Source organism: Chiloscyllium plagiosum, chromosome 5 (genome assembly GCF_004010195.1).
Source record: "Chiloscyllium plagiosum isolate BGI_BamShark_2017 chromosome 5, ASM401019v2, whole genome shotgun sequence".
Lineage (NCBI taxonomy): Eukaryota > Metazoa > Chordata > Chondrichthyes > Orectolobiformes > Hemiscylliidae > Chiloscyllium > Chiloscyllium plagiosum.
Window position 1 is genome coordinate 72,331,909 of NC_057714.1, and position 13,132 is coordinate 72,345,040.

At 39.6% G+C, this 13,132-nt stretch overlaps 1 protein-coding gene across 2 annotated transcripts in view; it reads left to right on the forward strand.

Annotated features, from left to right (window-relative positions):
* Window positions 1–2,743: 2,743 nt before the first annotated feature.
* nmt2 (N-myristoyltransferase 2) overlaps window positions 2,744–13,132 on the forward strand; it is a 42,240-nt gene continuing 31,851 nt past the window's right edge. The window contains exon 1 of one of the 2 annotated variants that reach the window (XM_043690326.1): window positions 2,744–3,004. In XM_043690326.1, coding sequence (XP_043546261.1) covers window positions 2,826–3,004 — 179 coding nt within the window. In that variant the 5' untranslated portion in view covers window positions 2,744–2,825. The remainder of the gene's footprint in view (window positions 3,005–13,132) is intronic. The other variant, XM_043690325.1, reaches the window with a different exon arrangement.

Below are 13,132 nucleotides of genomic sequence, written 5' to 3' on the forward strand. Positions count from 1 at the left end.
TGGAGGGGTCAATTACTAGGGAACACAGGTTTAGGGTGCGAGGGGGAATGTTAAAAGGAATGTGCAAGGCCACCCATTCCTCTGTTTGGGAGCTTTGCACCGAGCATAGCAGTTCTGCATTCTGTGTTTTTTTTGTTTTTGCTTTTTTTTTTATCTATTAGTTATTTGCTTATTTATTGGTGTTGCTTTGCACAGTGTTAGGGTTTGTTTTGTATTATATGGTAGGTTAGTAGTTAGTAGACAGTCGTATTGTAATTTGAGTTTTTTTTCTTTTTATTAAACTGATATTTGTTATTGATTGTATCTTTCAATATTTGTATATGTTTGTAAAGTTAAAAAAATTGCTAATAAATATATTTATTCAAAAGAAAGGAATGTGCACGGCAAGTTTTTCACACACACAATGCCTGGAACATGCTGCCAGAAGAGGTGGTGGAAGCAGACACTCTTGTAGCATTCAAGAAACACTTGGACAAATACAAGCCGAGGAAGGGAATAGAGGGATAAGGATCCTGTAAATGAAGACAGTTTTAGTATGAAAGGGCAAACTGTGTTGGCGCAGGCCTGGAGGGCGGAAGGGCCTGACTTGGTGTGTGCTGTACTTTCTTTTGTTCTTTAAGCCTCTGACCTACCCTTGTAGCCACTGTTTATATGATGTTCAGTTTCAAGTCAGTGGTAACCCCTAGGATGTTGATTATGGGCATTCAGTGATGGTCACGTCATTGAATTTCAAGGTGTGGTGGTTAGACTGTGTCTGATTGGAGATGGTCATTGCCTGGCATTACTTGGTGTTGTGAATGTTACTTGCCACTTTTCACCCCAAATTTGGATATTGTCCATATCTTTTTGAATTTGAACATGGACTGTTTCAGTGTCTGAGGAGTCACAAAGGATTTGATTAGATTACTTACAGTGTGGAAACAGGCCCTTCAGCCCAACAAGTCCACACCGACCCTCCGAAGAACAACCCACCCAGACCCCTTTACCTAACACTATGGGCAATTTAACATGGCCAATTCACCTGACCTGCACATTTTATTTTTGGACTGTGGGAGGAAACCCACGCAGCACTCGGAGGAAACCCACGCAGACACGGGGAGAATGTGCAAACTCCACACAGATAGTTGCCTGAAGTGGGAATTGAACCCAGGTCTCTGGCGCTGTGAGGCAGCAGTGCTAACCACTGTGCCACCATGCCACCCCAATACTGAACATTGTGCACTTCTATGTAGTTTTGATCTCCTTGTCTGAGGAAGGATGTTCTAGCTTTGAAGGAAGTGCAACAAAGATTTATCAGACTGATTTCTGGGATGACAGGACTGATGTATGAAGAGAGACTGGATAAGTTAGGACTATATTCACTGGAGTTCAGAAGAATGAGAGGATGGTGGCTCATAGAGATTGATTAAATTCCAATGGGACAAGACAAGAAGGATGTTCCCAAAGACTGGGGAGTCCAGAACCAGGGATCAGAATGTAAGGATATGAGAATAGTGGAGTAGGTCAAAGGGCTGAATGGCCTGCTCCTGCACCAATTTTGTATGGGCCACCAACATTTTGTCAATAAACCCTGATACCACTGCGATTAAAAACAAAACCTCAGGGAATTTTTTAAGCAGTATAATTTTACATTTGCATGAATTTTATTATAATTTAAACTATTAATCAAACTTTTTAAGGATGTTAAAAATTGCTGTTATCTTGCTGCAAATAAATGTCTTATGCAAAATAGTAAAAACCAAAATGAGATGATGATTCAGTCATTAGTGAGAACTCTGTAGTTGAACTTCATTGGCAAGCGTGAGAATTCTTTCCAGTCCCTCCTCGATGAACCTTCATGTCGCAACCAGTGGGACATGCCCATTAGAGTAAAAAAATAACAAAACATAACCCATCCATTCAAGAAAGGAGGGAGACAGAAAACAGGAAATTACAGACCAGTTAGCTTGTCATCTGTTGTGGGAAAGGTGTTAGAATCAATCATAATGGAGGTTATAACTGGACATGTGGAACTACTTAAGATAATCAGAACGTGCCAGCATGGTTTTGTAAAATTGAAATCATATTTCGCCAATTTATTGGAATTTTCTGAAAGAGTAATGTGCAGTGTGGATAAAGGCAGTCTCTTGATCAACTGTACTTAGCTTTTCAGGCGTCAAATGGCCTCTTTCTATGCTGAGGTTGCCTATGATTTGAGTTCATCAGAGCAAACTATTACTATATTTATGTCAGATGCCTTACTATGAGTACCAGTTTTCTGTTATAGCAGTGTGGAAACATTATGCTAATGATTTTAGTGATCATCCCACAAAATCTTTGTTTTATTAGCTCACACAGGCCATGCTCAAATAGGGTACTTTTCCAAAACACAAAGCAATATGCCACCTGTAAGCCATCATTTTGCAATTGGGTAACACTTGCTGCACAGTCCTGAATGCACTAATAGCTGTATGAACAACTAATTTAAGATAATCAAACTTGCAATGTGACTCATTTAGTGATATGCAAGAAGTGATATGCATTCATGTGTAGGGGTCCCTTTACAAACAAGAGGACCATATTTAAGCTTTGTGCCTTTTTGAATTACCAGAAGCTTGGGAGCTTATCATTTCCTGCAGCTTTCTCCTTAGCAACGCCTTCATTAACCAAGGTTGATTTATCAGCTTGTTTTCACTCTTTTCGCTTATGGTATAAATTGTTGTGATCATTTGAAATTCAGCAATCTTACGTTTGCTGTGATGATTGTAAGACAAAATGTTCTAGTAATATGTCTCTCTTTTCAGTAATATTTAAGTTCTTTATGATGAAGGGGCTGGTTGTTGTAAATGGTAATTTTCTCCTTATTTTATCTAAATTTGCTGACAGAAGTCCTGGAGGGGAAACTGGGGCCAGAAAGAAGAAGAAAAAGCAGAAAAAGAAGAAAGAGAAGCCTAGTTCTGCGAGCACCAAGTCAGATTCTGCCTCTGATTCACAGGAAATCAAAGTTCAACAGCCCGCTTCAAAAGTGAAGTCATATTTTTAATGTCTTACTAACTTCTTTAAAATGTATTCAGAAAAGTAAAATATGCTTGATTTCTTTAGTAAATGTGCCTTTAACTATGCTTAATGTGAGCACAATTTGCTAAACCTCAAATTCCTGCTCGTTTTCTTTGTTTCCATGTAAATGGACCAATGCTTAAAACGTGAGATAATTTATTTACTAGTTTGCTCCTGAGATGACTGCTAGTGTAGAAGCTGTACACATTAATAGCAGGCTTCTTTGACAGCATGGTTTGGTATTGACCTGATATTTCTCGGTTGAATTTGCTGCCAGGGCTACCTTGAGCATTTTCGTTTCCGATTTCATTCAATTTTGTCAGTACCTTTATGTACCAAACAATAATATAACTTTTTGGACTGATGCTCAGTCATCATCTGTCAGAGTACTATTAGATGTAGAATTTGATCATTTCTTCTGAAACAAATGAAGCATCTTTAAATTAGTTGTTACATTTTGCAGGCATAACTTTGTAGCAAGCTCTTTAAGCCCCAAGTGATCATTTTTCTTCAATTGTTGAAGTATTTATGTTTACAGATGTTTTTGTTTAAGTTGTATATATTCCCATTTTCACTCTTGAACCACACCATGTGCGCACTGAAATGACTGTGACCATGTGTCTAAATGGTTCTTTCTAAATTTAGATTTGAGCAGGTTTTTTTAATTTTACCCCTGCTGAACTTGGAATATGATGGTTTGTGAGATGATTTCAGATCTTTTTTGTACCTTTTCTTTCAGCAAGACACTTTTTTTTCCCAGTCTGATTCAAAATCTATTTCCAAGAAATATTTTCCTTATTGAAATTTTCACTTTGCTGGTGAGAAGTCTGTTGAGAAATAGTTTTTGAGCTGTACTGTACCTAAATCATGTTCTAACCTGAGGTCACCATCAAGTTCCTGCCTTCTCAATTTCATCCCTTCACCTGAGGCATGGTGACCTCCAGGTTAAACCACCACCAGTCATCTCTCGGCATTGAGAGAGCAGCAACATGGTCCTCTGGGACTGTAGCAACTTTACCGCAATCATTGCAGGAAAATGTAAAATGAGATGGACTAATTATAGCAAATTTCCTGAACTGAGAAGTTTATGTTGTTACTCTTTTTTTTAAACAATGCGCAATGCTAAACTCTTAATAGGTGACTTGGAGTCATACAACAAAAAAAAGACCCTTCGGTCCAACTCATCTGCGCCAACCAGATATCCCAATCTGACTTAGTCCCATTTGCCAGCATTTGGAACATATCCATCTAACCCCTTCCTATTCATATACCCATCCGGATGCCCTTTAAATGATGTAATTGTACCAGTCTCTACAACTTCCTCTTACAGCTCGTCCCATTCACGCACCATCCTCTCCATGAAAAAGTTGCCCCTCAGATCCTTTTTAAATCTTTCCCCTCTCACATTAAACCTATGCCCTCTAGTTTTGGACTGCCTCACCCTAAGAAAAAGACCTTGGCTATTCAACCTATCAATGCCCCCCATTTGTAGGTCATTTTAAAGCTGTACAAATAACTGCTGGAAGAATGGAAACTTCTTGAAAGATGTGTCAATATTCATCACAATCAGCAGCCTTTATTTTTAGTTGTCATTCAGTTTCCTTTTCCTCCTTTTTGATTAATGCTGTGTATGGTTTACGGGTCTCAAAAATCACTTTATTTATTGATAGGCTCCTTCCAGATGTAAGAGCCAAAGCAGTGAATCCCAGAAGCCTACTTCCAGGCTTTAACGATGCACAGTCTATTTTTATTCAGTAATTTCTGGGCTGGTCCGGTTTACCAGTTTCATTCTCCTATCATATCTTGTATCATGTGTAGTAGTGCAATGGAGAAGTAATGCAACATGTGAGCTCCTCAGCCCAGGAGTCTGGAGCTTGTCTCTCTGCTTTCTTTTTTCCTCTTCCTATGATTTTTAAAAGATGCTTCCATTTATTATGGTACCTTCCCTTCTTTTAACAACTTCAGCGGAAGGCATCTTCTCCGGTCCAGGCCCAGCAACAATGTGGCTTCCAGCGGCCCAGAATGGCAGTTTAAGCCTGTTGGGTGGTCTCCTGGTGTGGCGGTCTTGTCAGGGATGGGCGGTCTTGGCCTGGCATGGAGGTCCTGTCCCAACATGGAGGTCTTTGGTGGCTTATGGGTATTCCAGCAGCCCAATATGAAAGTCTTGTCCCAGCACGAGGTCTCATCCATGTTTTGGAGGTGCTTCTGTATCTTCCAGCGGCCCAGCATGGAGGTCTCAGCTCGGCCCTGAGTGGTGATTTCGACCTGGTTTTCCAGCATACCCCAAATTCAGTAGCTGTTTATCGAACTGTGGTGAACGTTTTCTTGTTACTTGCTGTTCGTGACTTCAGTTATTAATTTGGGCATCGTAGTATGGCGACTTCAAAAACTTTTCACTGCATTTTGAATGCCTGGACTGTGTACAAGGTTTTTTTTAACATCAGAATTTTGAGGAACCAACCAGAGGAACAGGTCATCCTTGATTTGGCTTTGTGTACTGATAAAGGGTTAATTAATAATCTTTTGTGATAGGTTCTTGAGGAATAATTGACCATAACACAATAGAACTCATCATTATGACAGAAAGTGAAGTCATCAAATCTGAAACTAGAATTCTTAGGTCTTAAAAAAACGTACCAAGGCACGAAGGATTACACTGGCTGGGATACATTGTGTAACTTAATTAAAAGGCATGACAGAGGATAAGCAATAATTAATAGTTATTGAACAAAAGTGTGCATTGTAACCGTTAGACATTCTTTTCAAGAGAAAGAACACAACAGGAAAAGTTGCCCAACCATGGCTAACAAAAGAAATTGATGATACTATTATATTGAAACATGATTTGTAGTTGTTGGAAAAAGTAGGAATCCTGAGGAAAAACAACAAGAGAGGGGTCCCTAGACTTGAAACGTTAACTCTGCTATCTCTCCACAGATGTTGTCAGACCTGTTGAATTTTCTCCAGCAATTTCTGTTTTTGTTTCAGATCTTCAACATCCACAGTTTTTTGTTTTACTGTAGCAATCCTGAAGACTGGGAGCAGTTTAGGATTCAGCAAAGATTGAGAGTAGAAAAATACAGTGTGTGAATAAACTTGCAAGGAATGTAAAAGCAACTTGTAAAAGTTTCTGAAAGTGTATAAAAAGGAAGAGAAATGAAGGTCCCTGACAATCTGAAACAGGAAAATTGATAATGAAGAACAAGGAAATGGCACAGAAATTAAACCACTTTAGTTCTGGCTTCATAGATTAGAACCCTGATAACTTCACAGATGCTAGAGAAACAAGGCTCTGTTGGGAAGGAGGAATTGAAGGAGACTAATATTAAATAAAGTAAGTGGAGAAATTAAAGGGACTGAAAGCTGATAAATTCCCAGATCCAAAAAATTTACAACCTAGTGTGCCAAAGGAGGTTGTCAAAGAAATAGTGGATGCATTAATTGTAATCTTCCAAAATTCTGTAGATTTTGGAATAGCCCTAGCAGATTGGAGGTGGCAAGTGTAACCCCACCGTTTAAAAAATAAAGTTGGGAGGAAAGCAGAAATTTATAGATTCATTTACATCAGCAGTAGGGAAAGTGTTGAACTCTATATAACAGAGGTTGTGATGGTAGAATATCATGGAAAATGTCACTGGTATTACACAAAGACAGCAAGGATTTACGATAGTGAAATTATGTTTGGCAAACCTTAATGGTGTGCTTTTCAGGATGCAACTAGCAGAATAGATGAAAAGTGTTTGTGGTATATTTGAATTTTAGAAAGTGTTTGGTAAAGTTCTGCATAGGAAGTTAGTGTACATAATTAAAGTAGATGGGATTGGTGGTAATATACTGGCATGATTAAGAATTAGTTAACAGACAGGAGTTGAGAATTGGAATAAATGGGCCATTTTCAGTGTGGAAGGTAGCTGATGGATCAGCACTCGGGTTCCCTTCTCTCAATGTATATCAATATTTTGGACCTACCAGTTTGTTGACCACAGAAAAGTTGATTCAATTGTGAGTTGTGGGGAAGATGTAAAGAGGTTTTTACATCAATTTCGACAAGTTGAGTGAGTGAGAAAATTATATTGATAATTGTGGTGATGTCCACTTTGGTAGGAGAAACAGAATCCTTAATTGTCTAGAGAGCATTTAAGAGTCAACCACTTTGTAGATCTGGAGTTGCATATACACCAGACCAGGTAAAGATGGCAGATTTCCTTCCTGAAAGGACATTAATGATATATGACAACTGACAGTGATCACATAGCCACCATTAGACTAGCCATTTATTTCAGATTTTTACTGATTTCTGATTTCACTGTTTGCCATGGTAAGATTTGTACTCATGTCCACAATATTAACCTGAAGTTCTGGATTGCTTGTCTAGTGACAGTACCATTATTCCACCATCTCTCCTGTGCTGAAAGATTGGGTAAATTTGATGTGCACAGGGACCTGGGTGTCCTTGTACAGTGGTGACTGAAAACAAGCATGTCAGGTGCAGCAAGCTATTAGGAAATGGTTCTTTTGCTTTCATTCCAAGATGTTTTAGTAGGGGATCAAAAAAGTCTTGGTGCATTTGTATAGTGCCTTGAAAGCCCATGCTTGTAATATTAAGTGCAAGTTTGATCTGTTTACTGAAGAAAAGTTGTACTTGCCAAAGAGGGAATACAATGAACTTTCACAAACTGATACCTAGAATGGTAAGTTAGTCATATGATGTGAGTTTGGATCTATATTCACTGGAGTTTAGAATAATGAAAGGGTATATAATTGAACCACGTAAAAAAAAAATCTAGTGGACAGACTTGATGCAGAAATGATTTGGTTAAGGATTTGAGACCATGTTCCCAGGAAATAAGGTAGACCATTTTGGACTGAGTTCCGGAGAATTTTCTTCAGTCAGAAGGTGCTGAACCTGTGGAATTCTGTACCGGAGGAGGCTTTGGAAGCCGTATTGCTGTTTGATTTCTAAAGGCTAAAGGTGGCGATGAGCATGACATTGAGCTAGAAAGTCAGCAATCATCATGCTGAATGGCAAAGTGGTAAATAGCTTACTCTTGCTCCTGTTTTCTATGTTAAGAACTACATTTTGATTCTGGTGTGATGTGGGCTGTTGCATTGATTTTTCTGCCACTATGAAGCAGATTGTTCAACAAACTGGAATTTCACCAGGACACTGGTGATATTATTTACATGAACTGCACCCTGGAAAATTTATCAGACTCAAATATAGGCCTTTGGAGTGGATAGAACCCACACTTCACCAAAGATGTGCTGAAGTTCTGCCCGTTGATCCCTCAGAGTGGATTTGTCACTAGCTGTTTGGTATTATTAGCCTCTTAATCCTTCAAGCTTTATTTATTTTTTCCTTTATAATACTCAACTTTTTTATTTGTATCTTGCAAAATGTATAGTAATTATAAGAGAATACTAGTAGAATATTTAAAACATTTACTGCGACAGTTGGTACTACAACTGACTTTAGAGTGGGTATGTTATTAAGTATCAAGCAGGCAAATACTCCAAACCTAATGCAGACTAAATGTTATCTTCAGCCCCGTTTGAACAATTTACTCATTTTGGTGCCCTTTACAAAATAGAATCTCTGTAATTTTGCGCACTGATGCGTCATTTCAGTATGTCAAAATCCTTTGTTAGATGGGCCGATAGGCTGAGAAGTGGCAGATGTAGCTTAGTTTAGAAAAATGCAAGATGCTGCAGTTTGGAAAGACAAATCAGAGCAGGACTTATACACTTAATGATAAGGTCCTAGGGAGTTTTGCAGAACAAACAGACCTTGGAGTGCAGGTTCATAGCTCCTTGAAAGTAGAGTCGTAGGTAGAAAGGATAATGAAGAAGGCGTTTAGTATGCTTTCCTTTATTGATCGGAGCAGTGAGTACAGGAGTTGGGAGGTCATGTTAGGGCTGTACAGGACATTGGTTAGGCCACTGTTGGAATATTGCATGCAGTTCTGGTCTCCATCCTATCAAAAGATGTTGTGAAAGTTGAAAGGGTCCAGAAAAGATTTACAAGGATGTTGCCAAGATTGGAAGATTTGAGCTATAGGGAGAGGCTGAATAGTCAGGGCTGTTTTCCCTGGAGCATCAAAGGCTGAGGGGTGACCTAATGGAGGTTTTAAAAATCATGAGGGGCATCGATAGGATAAATAGACAAAGTAATATCCCTGGGGTTGGGGAGTCCAGAACTAGAGGGTTTAGGGTGAGAGGAGAAAGATATAAAAGGGACCTAAAGGTAAACTTTTTCACGCAGTGGGTGGTGCGTATATGGAATGAGTTGCGAGAAGAAGTGGTGATGGCTGGTACTATTACAACATTTAAAAGGCATCTGGATGGGTATATGAATAGGGTTTGGAGGGATATGTGCCAAGTGCTGGCAAATGGGACTGGATTAGGTTAGGATACCTGGTCGGCATGGACAAGTTGGACGGAAGGGTCTGTTTCCGTGCTGTACATCTCTATGACTCTCTTCAGTAAATGAAGAAAAGAAATCATTGTTAAAGTAATGCTGATTTTCTTTTTTATTTGTTTATGGGATGTAGGTGTTGATAGTAAGGCCAGCGTATATTACCCATTTCTGCCTTCTTGAACCACTGTAGTCTGTACTATACTATAGGACATTAGACAGAGATATCCAAGATTTCAGTCTGGTGACAGTGAAACAATGGCAATAGTCAGAATTAAAAATCACACAACACCAGGTTATAGTCCAACAGGTTTATATGGAAGTACAAGCTTTTGGAGCATTGCTCCTTCGTCAGATAGCCAGCAGGGCAGAATCATAGGACACAGAATTTATAGTAAAAAAAAAAATCAAAGTGTGTTACAACTGATGCGATGTACTGAACGCACCTAGAATGCTGTTTAGTCTTTAATCACTTAGAATGGGTTGCTGGTTTTGATTCATTAAAATGTAAATCCCAGAAGTTCTTTCAAGTCACATACCCGAGATAACTTAAGGTTTTATAAAAAAGGTGAATCTCAGCTCAGACAGTGCATTAAAGGTGTGAGTTTAGAGTCTGTCTGTATTCCAACCTTGAGTCAGACTGCTTCTATTTCCAAAGTAAGAATTATAAAATGTCACATGAACTGATTGTTTACAGATTGTGTGCTTGCTGAACAAAATAGAATGTATCTGCAAATATAAATCTGCAAATGCACATTCACCTCATAGACTTATATGTTTGGGTTATAAGCTGGCAAGTTTGTTTTCAGCTCAATAAGCAAACATAAAACCTGAACCTCAACCTGAGCTACAAATCTTCTCAAAAATTGCAAAAACTTGTATGTGTGCCTGCGTGCATGCATGAGAGGGAGAGAATGTGTGAGCGTGTGCGTGCTTGATAGAATGTGTGCACGTAGGTGACGGAGTATATGCCTGTGGCGGGGGCGTGTGTATGTATGTATGTATGTCTGAGAGTGCATGTGTTTGAGAGTGGGTCCACGTGAGTGTGATTGTGTATAGGAGTTTGTGAGAATATAGTATAGTGGAATCACCTGTAGTGTGGCATGAACCCAAGATCCCAGTTGAGGCCGTCCTCATGAGTACTGAACTTGGCTGCGAACAACATTGGCTGAGTCACATGAGTACCTGCGACTCACATGGTAGGTGGTGTCCACACATGTAATGGTTGTATCCATTGTCGACACTCTGACACATCTTGCAGTGGTTGTATCGTGTTATGGTTGATGTCCTGAAGGCTGGGCAGTTTGCTGCAAGCAGTGGTCAGTTTAAGATTTGGCAGTTGTTTTAAAGGCGAGAAGTAGAGGTGTTGGAAAGATCTTGGCGAGGTGCTCTTCCTTATCGATAATGTGTTGAAGCTGTGAAGAACATGGAGAAGTTTCTCCGCTCCTCGGAAGTACAGGACAATGAAGGGTACCCTATTGGTTGTATCTCTTGTCTGCCTCCTAAGGAGGTCATTACAGTTTCTCGCTGTAGCATGTCAGAACCGGCCAAAGTTGTCTATGTCATAAGCTGCAGGCAAGGATGCCCTGAGGCATGGTACCTTGGCAAGACCAACAGGTATTACAACAATGGATGAATGGACACCACACAACTATCACCAGAGAGGGATGTTCCCTCCAGTCAGGGACCACTTCAGTGGTCAAGGACATTTGGCCTTAGATCTTTGGCTGACCATCCTCCAAGGTGGACTTTGGGATAGGCAACAATGCAGAGTTGGTGAGCAGAGGCTGATAGCCAAATTCGGTACCCATGAGGACGGCCTCAACCAGGATCTTGGGTTCATGTCACACTGCAGGTGACCCTACTGTACTATGCACACACACATAAGCACACATACACATGCACTCCTACACACGATCACACTCACACTCGTGCAGACTCTCTCTCTCTGAGACACACACTCCCACACTCAAGCACACACCCTGTCACAGGTATATACTCTGTCACACGCGCATGCATATACTCTCATGCCACACATGCACTCGCATACTCTCTCTCCTCTCTCACAAGAATACTCCATCACATGCGCATGCACACACTCTCATGCTACACACACACACTCACATACTCCCTGACTCTCCCTCTGCCTCACAAGCATGCACACACATGTACGTCTATGGGGTAAATTATGCATTTGCAGATTTGTATTTGAAGATTCATTGTATTTTGTTCAAAAAGCACACAGTCTGCAGGCAGTCAGTCCAGGTGGCATTTTATAAATTCCTACTTTATAAATAGTCTGACTCAAGGTTGGAATACACACAGACTCTAATCTCACAGCTTTAATGCATTGTCTGAGCTGAGATGTCACCATTTTTATAAAATCTTAAGTTATCTCAGGAATGTGACTTGAAAGAAGTTCTGGGATTAAAATATTAATGAATCAAAACCTGCAACCCATTCTAAGTGATTAAAGACTTAACAGCATTCCAGGTGTGTTCAATACATCGCATCAGTTGTATGACATTTTGATTTTTGCTGTAAATTCTGTGTCTTATGATTCTGCCTCACTAGCTACCTGATGAAGGAGGAATGCACCAAAAGCTTGTACTTCCACATAAACCTGTTGGACTGTAATCTGATGTTGAGTGATTTTTAACTTTGTCCACCTCAGTCCAAAACTGGTAGCTCCACGTAAAAGTCAGAATGGAATACAGCTCGAAGAGGAACTTGTTGATGATGTTCCCATGCACCTCAAATCCTTTTTTCTTCTTGGTGATAGAGCTTGCATGTTTGAAAGCTATTTTTGGAGAAATCTTGGTGGTTGCTGCAGCGCATCTCCTAGAACATATGGCAACTATGACAGACTAATGATGGAGGAAGTATATGTTTAAGGTGAAGAAACATTAACATTGGCATTTGCTCCAAATTATGTGACAAGTTTGTGCATTATCAACACAGATAGGAATATTTTAGGCACATTGTTCAGTCTATTATAGACTTGGATTTATGCACTGGTGATTTTCTGTTGAAACCATAAAATGTTTTTCAGCACTATTCTGTCATTTCTATAGGACCCTATTTCTGGTTTTGGCATTGTAGTAGCTTCATGTAAGCAAGTTAATTCTGAAGTTTTAAAATATAAAGCTACTAGCATCCCCAGTATTCTCTCTTACCACGGCTGCTGAAATATACATAGATGAGCAGATTTTCTCCATGTAATTTCTACCAGGGTGGCAGGGGGAGGTAACATAGTTAAAACTTGACCAATACATCACCTAACCTCTGGAGTACACTTTAGTGAAGAATGGGGATAGAGAAAACGTTTTAGTTCGAACAGAACAGGAGAACGTCTCCTTGCCCTGCTGTCCAGTGTTGCCAAGGTCAATTGTAGAATTATATTTCTGTTTTGAGTAGGAGCATCTATTGCAGGTAGAAATTAAAAGTTTAACTTCCTAGATTATTTGGGCCATTAAGTGATTCCCATTATGAAGGTGGATCTGAATGAGGTCTGGTCAAAGTGGATTCTGTACTCGTCTATGTTGACTCCATTGCTGTTTATTTTCACCAGTGATTTAAATTATGACATTAGTGTAAGTATTTGTAAATTTGCAGATAGCATGAAAATGTATGCACAATTACGTTAACAAAGACAAAATTAGTAGAGTGAATGTTTGTTTA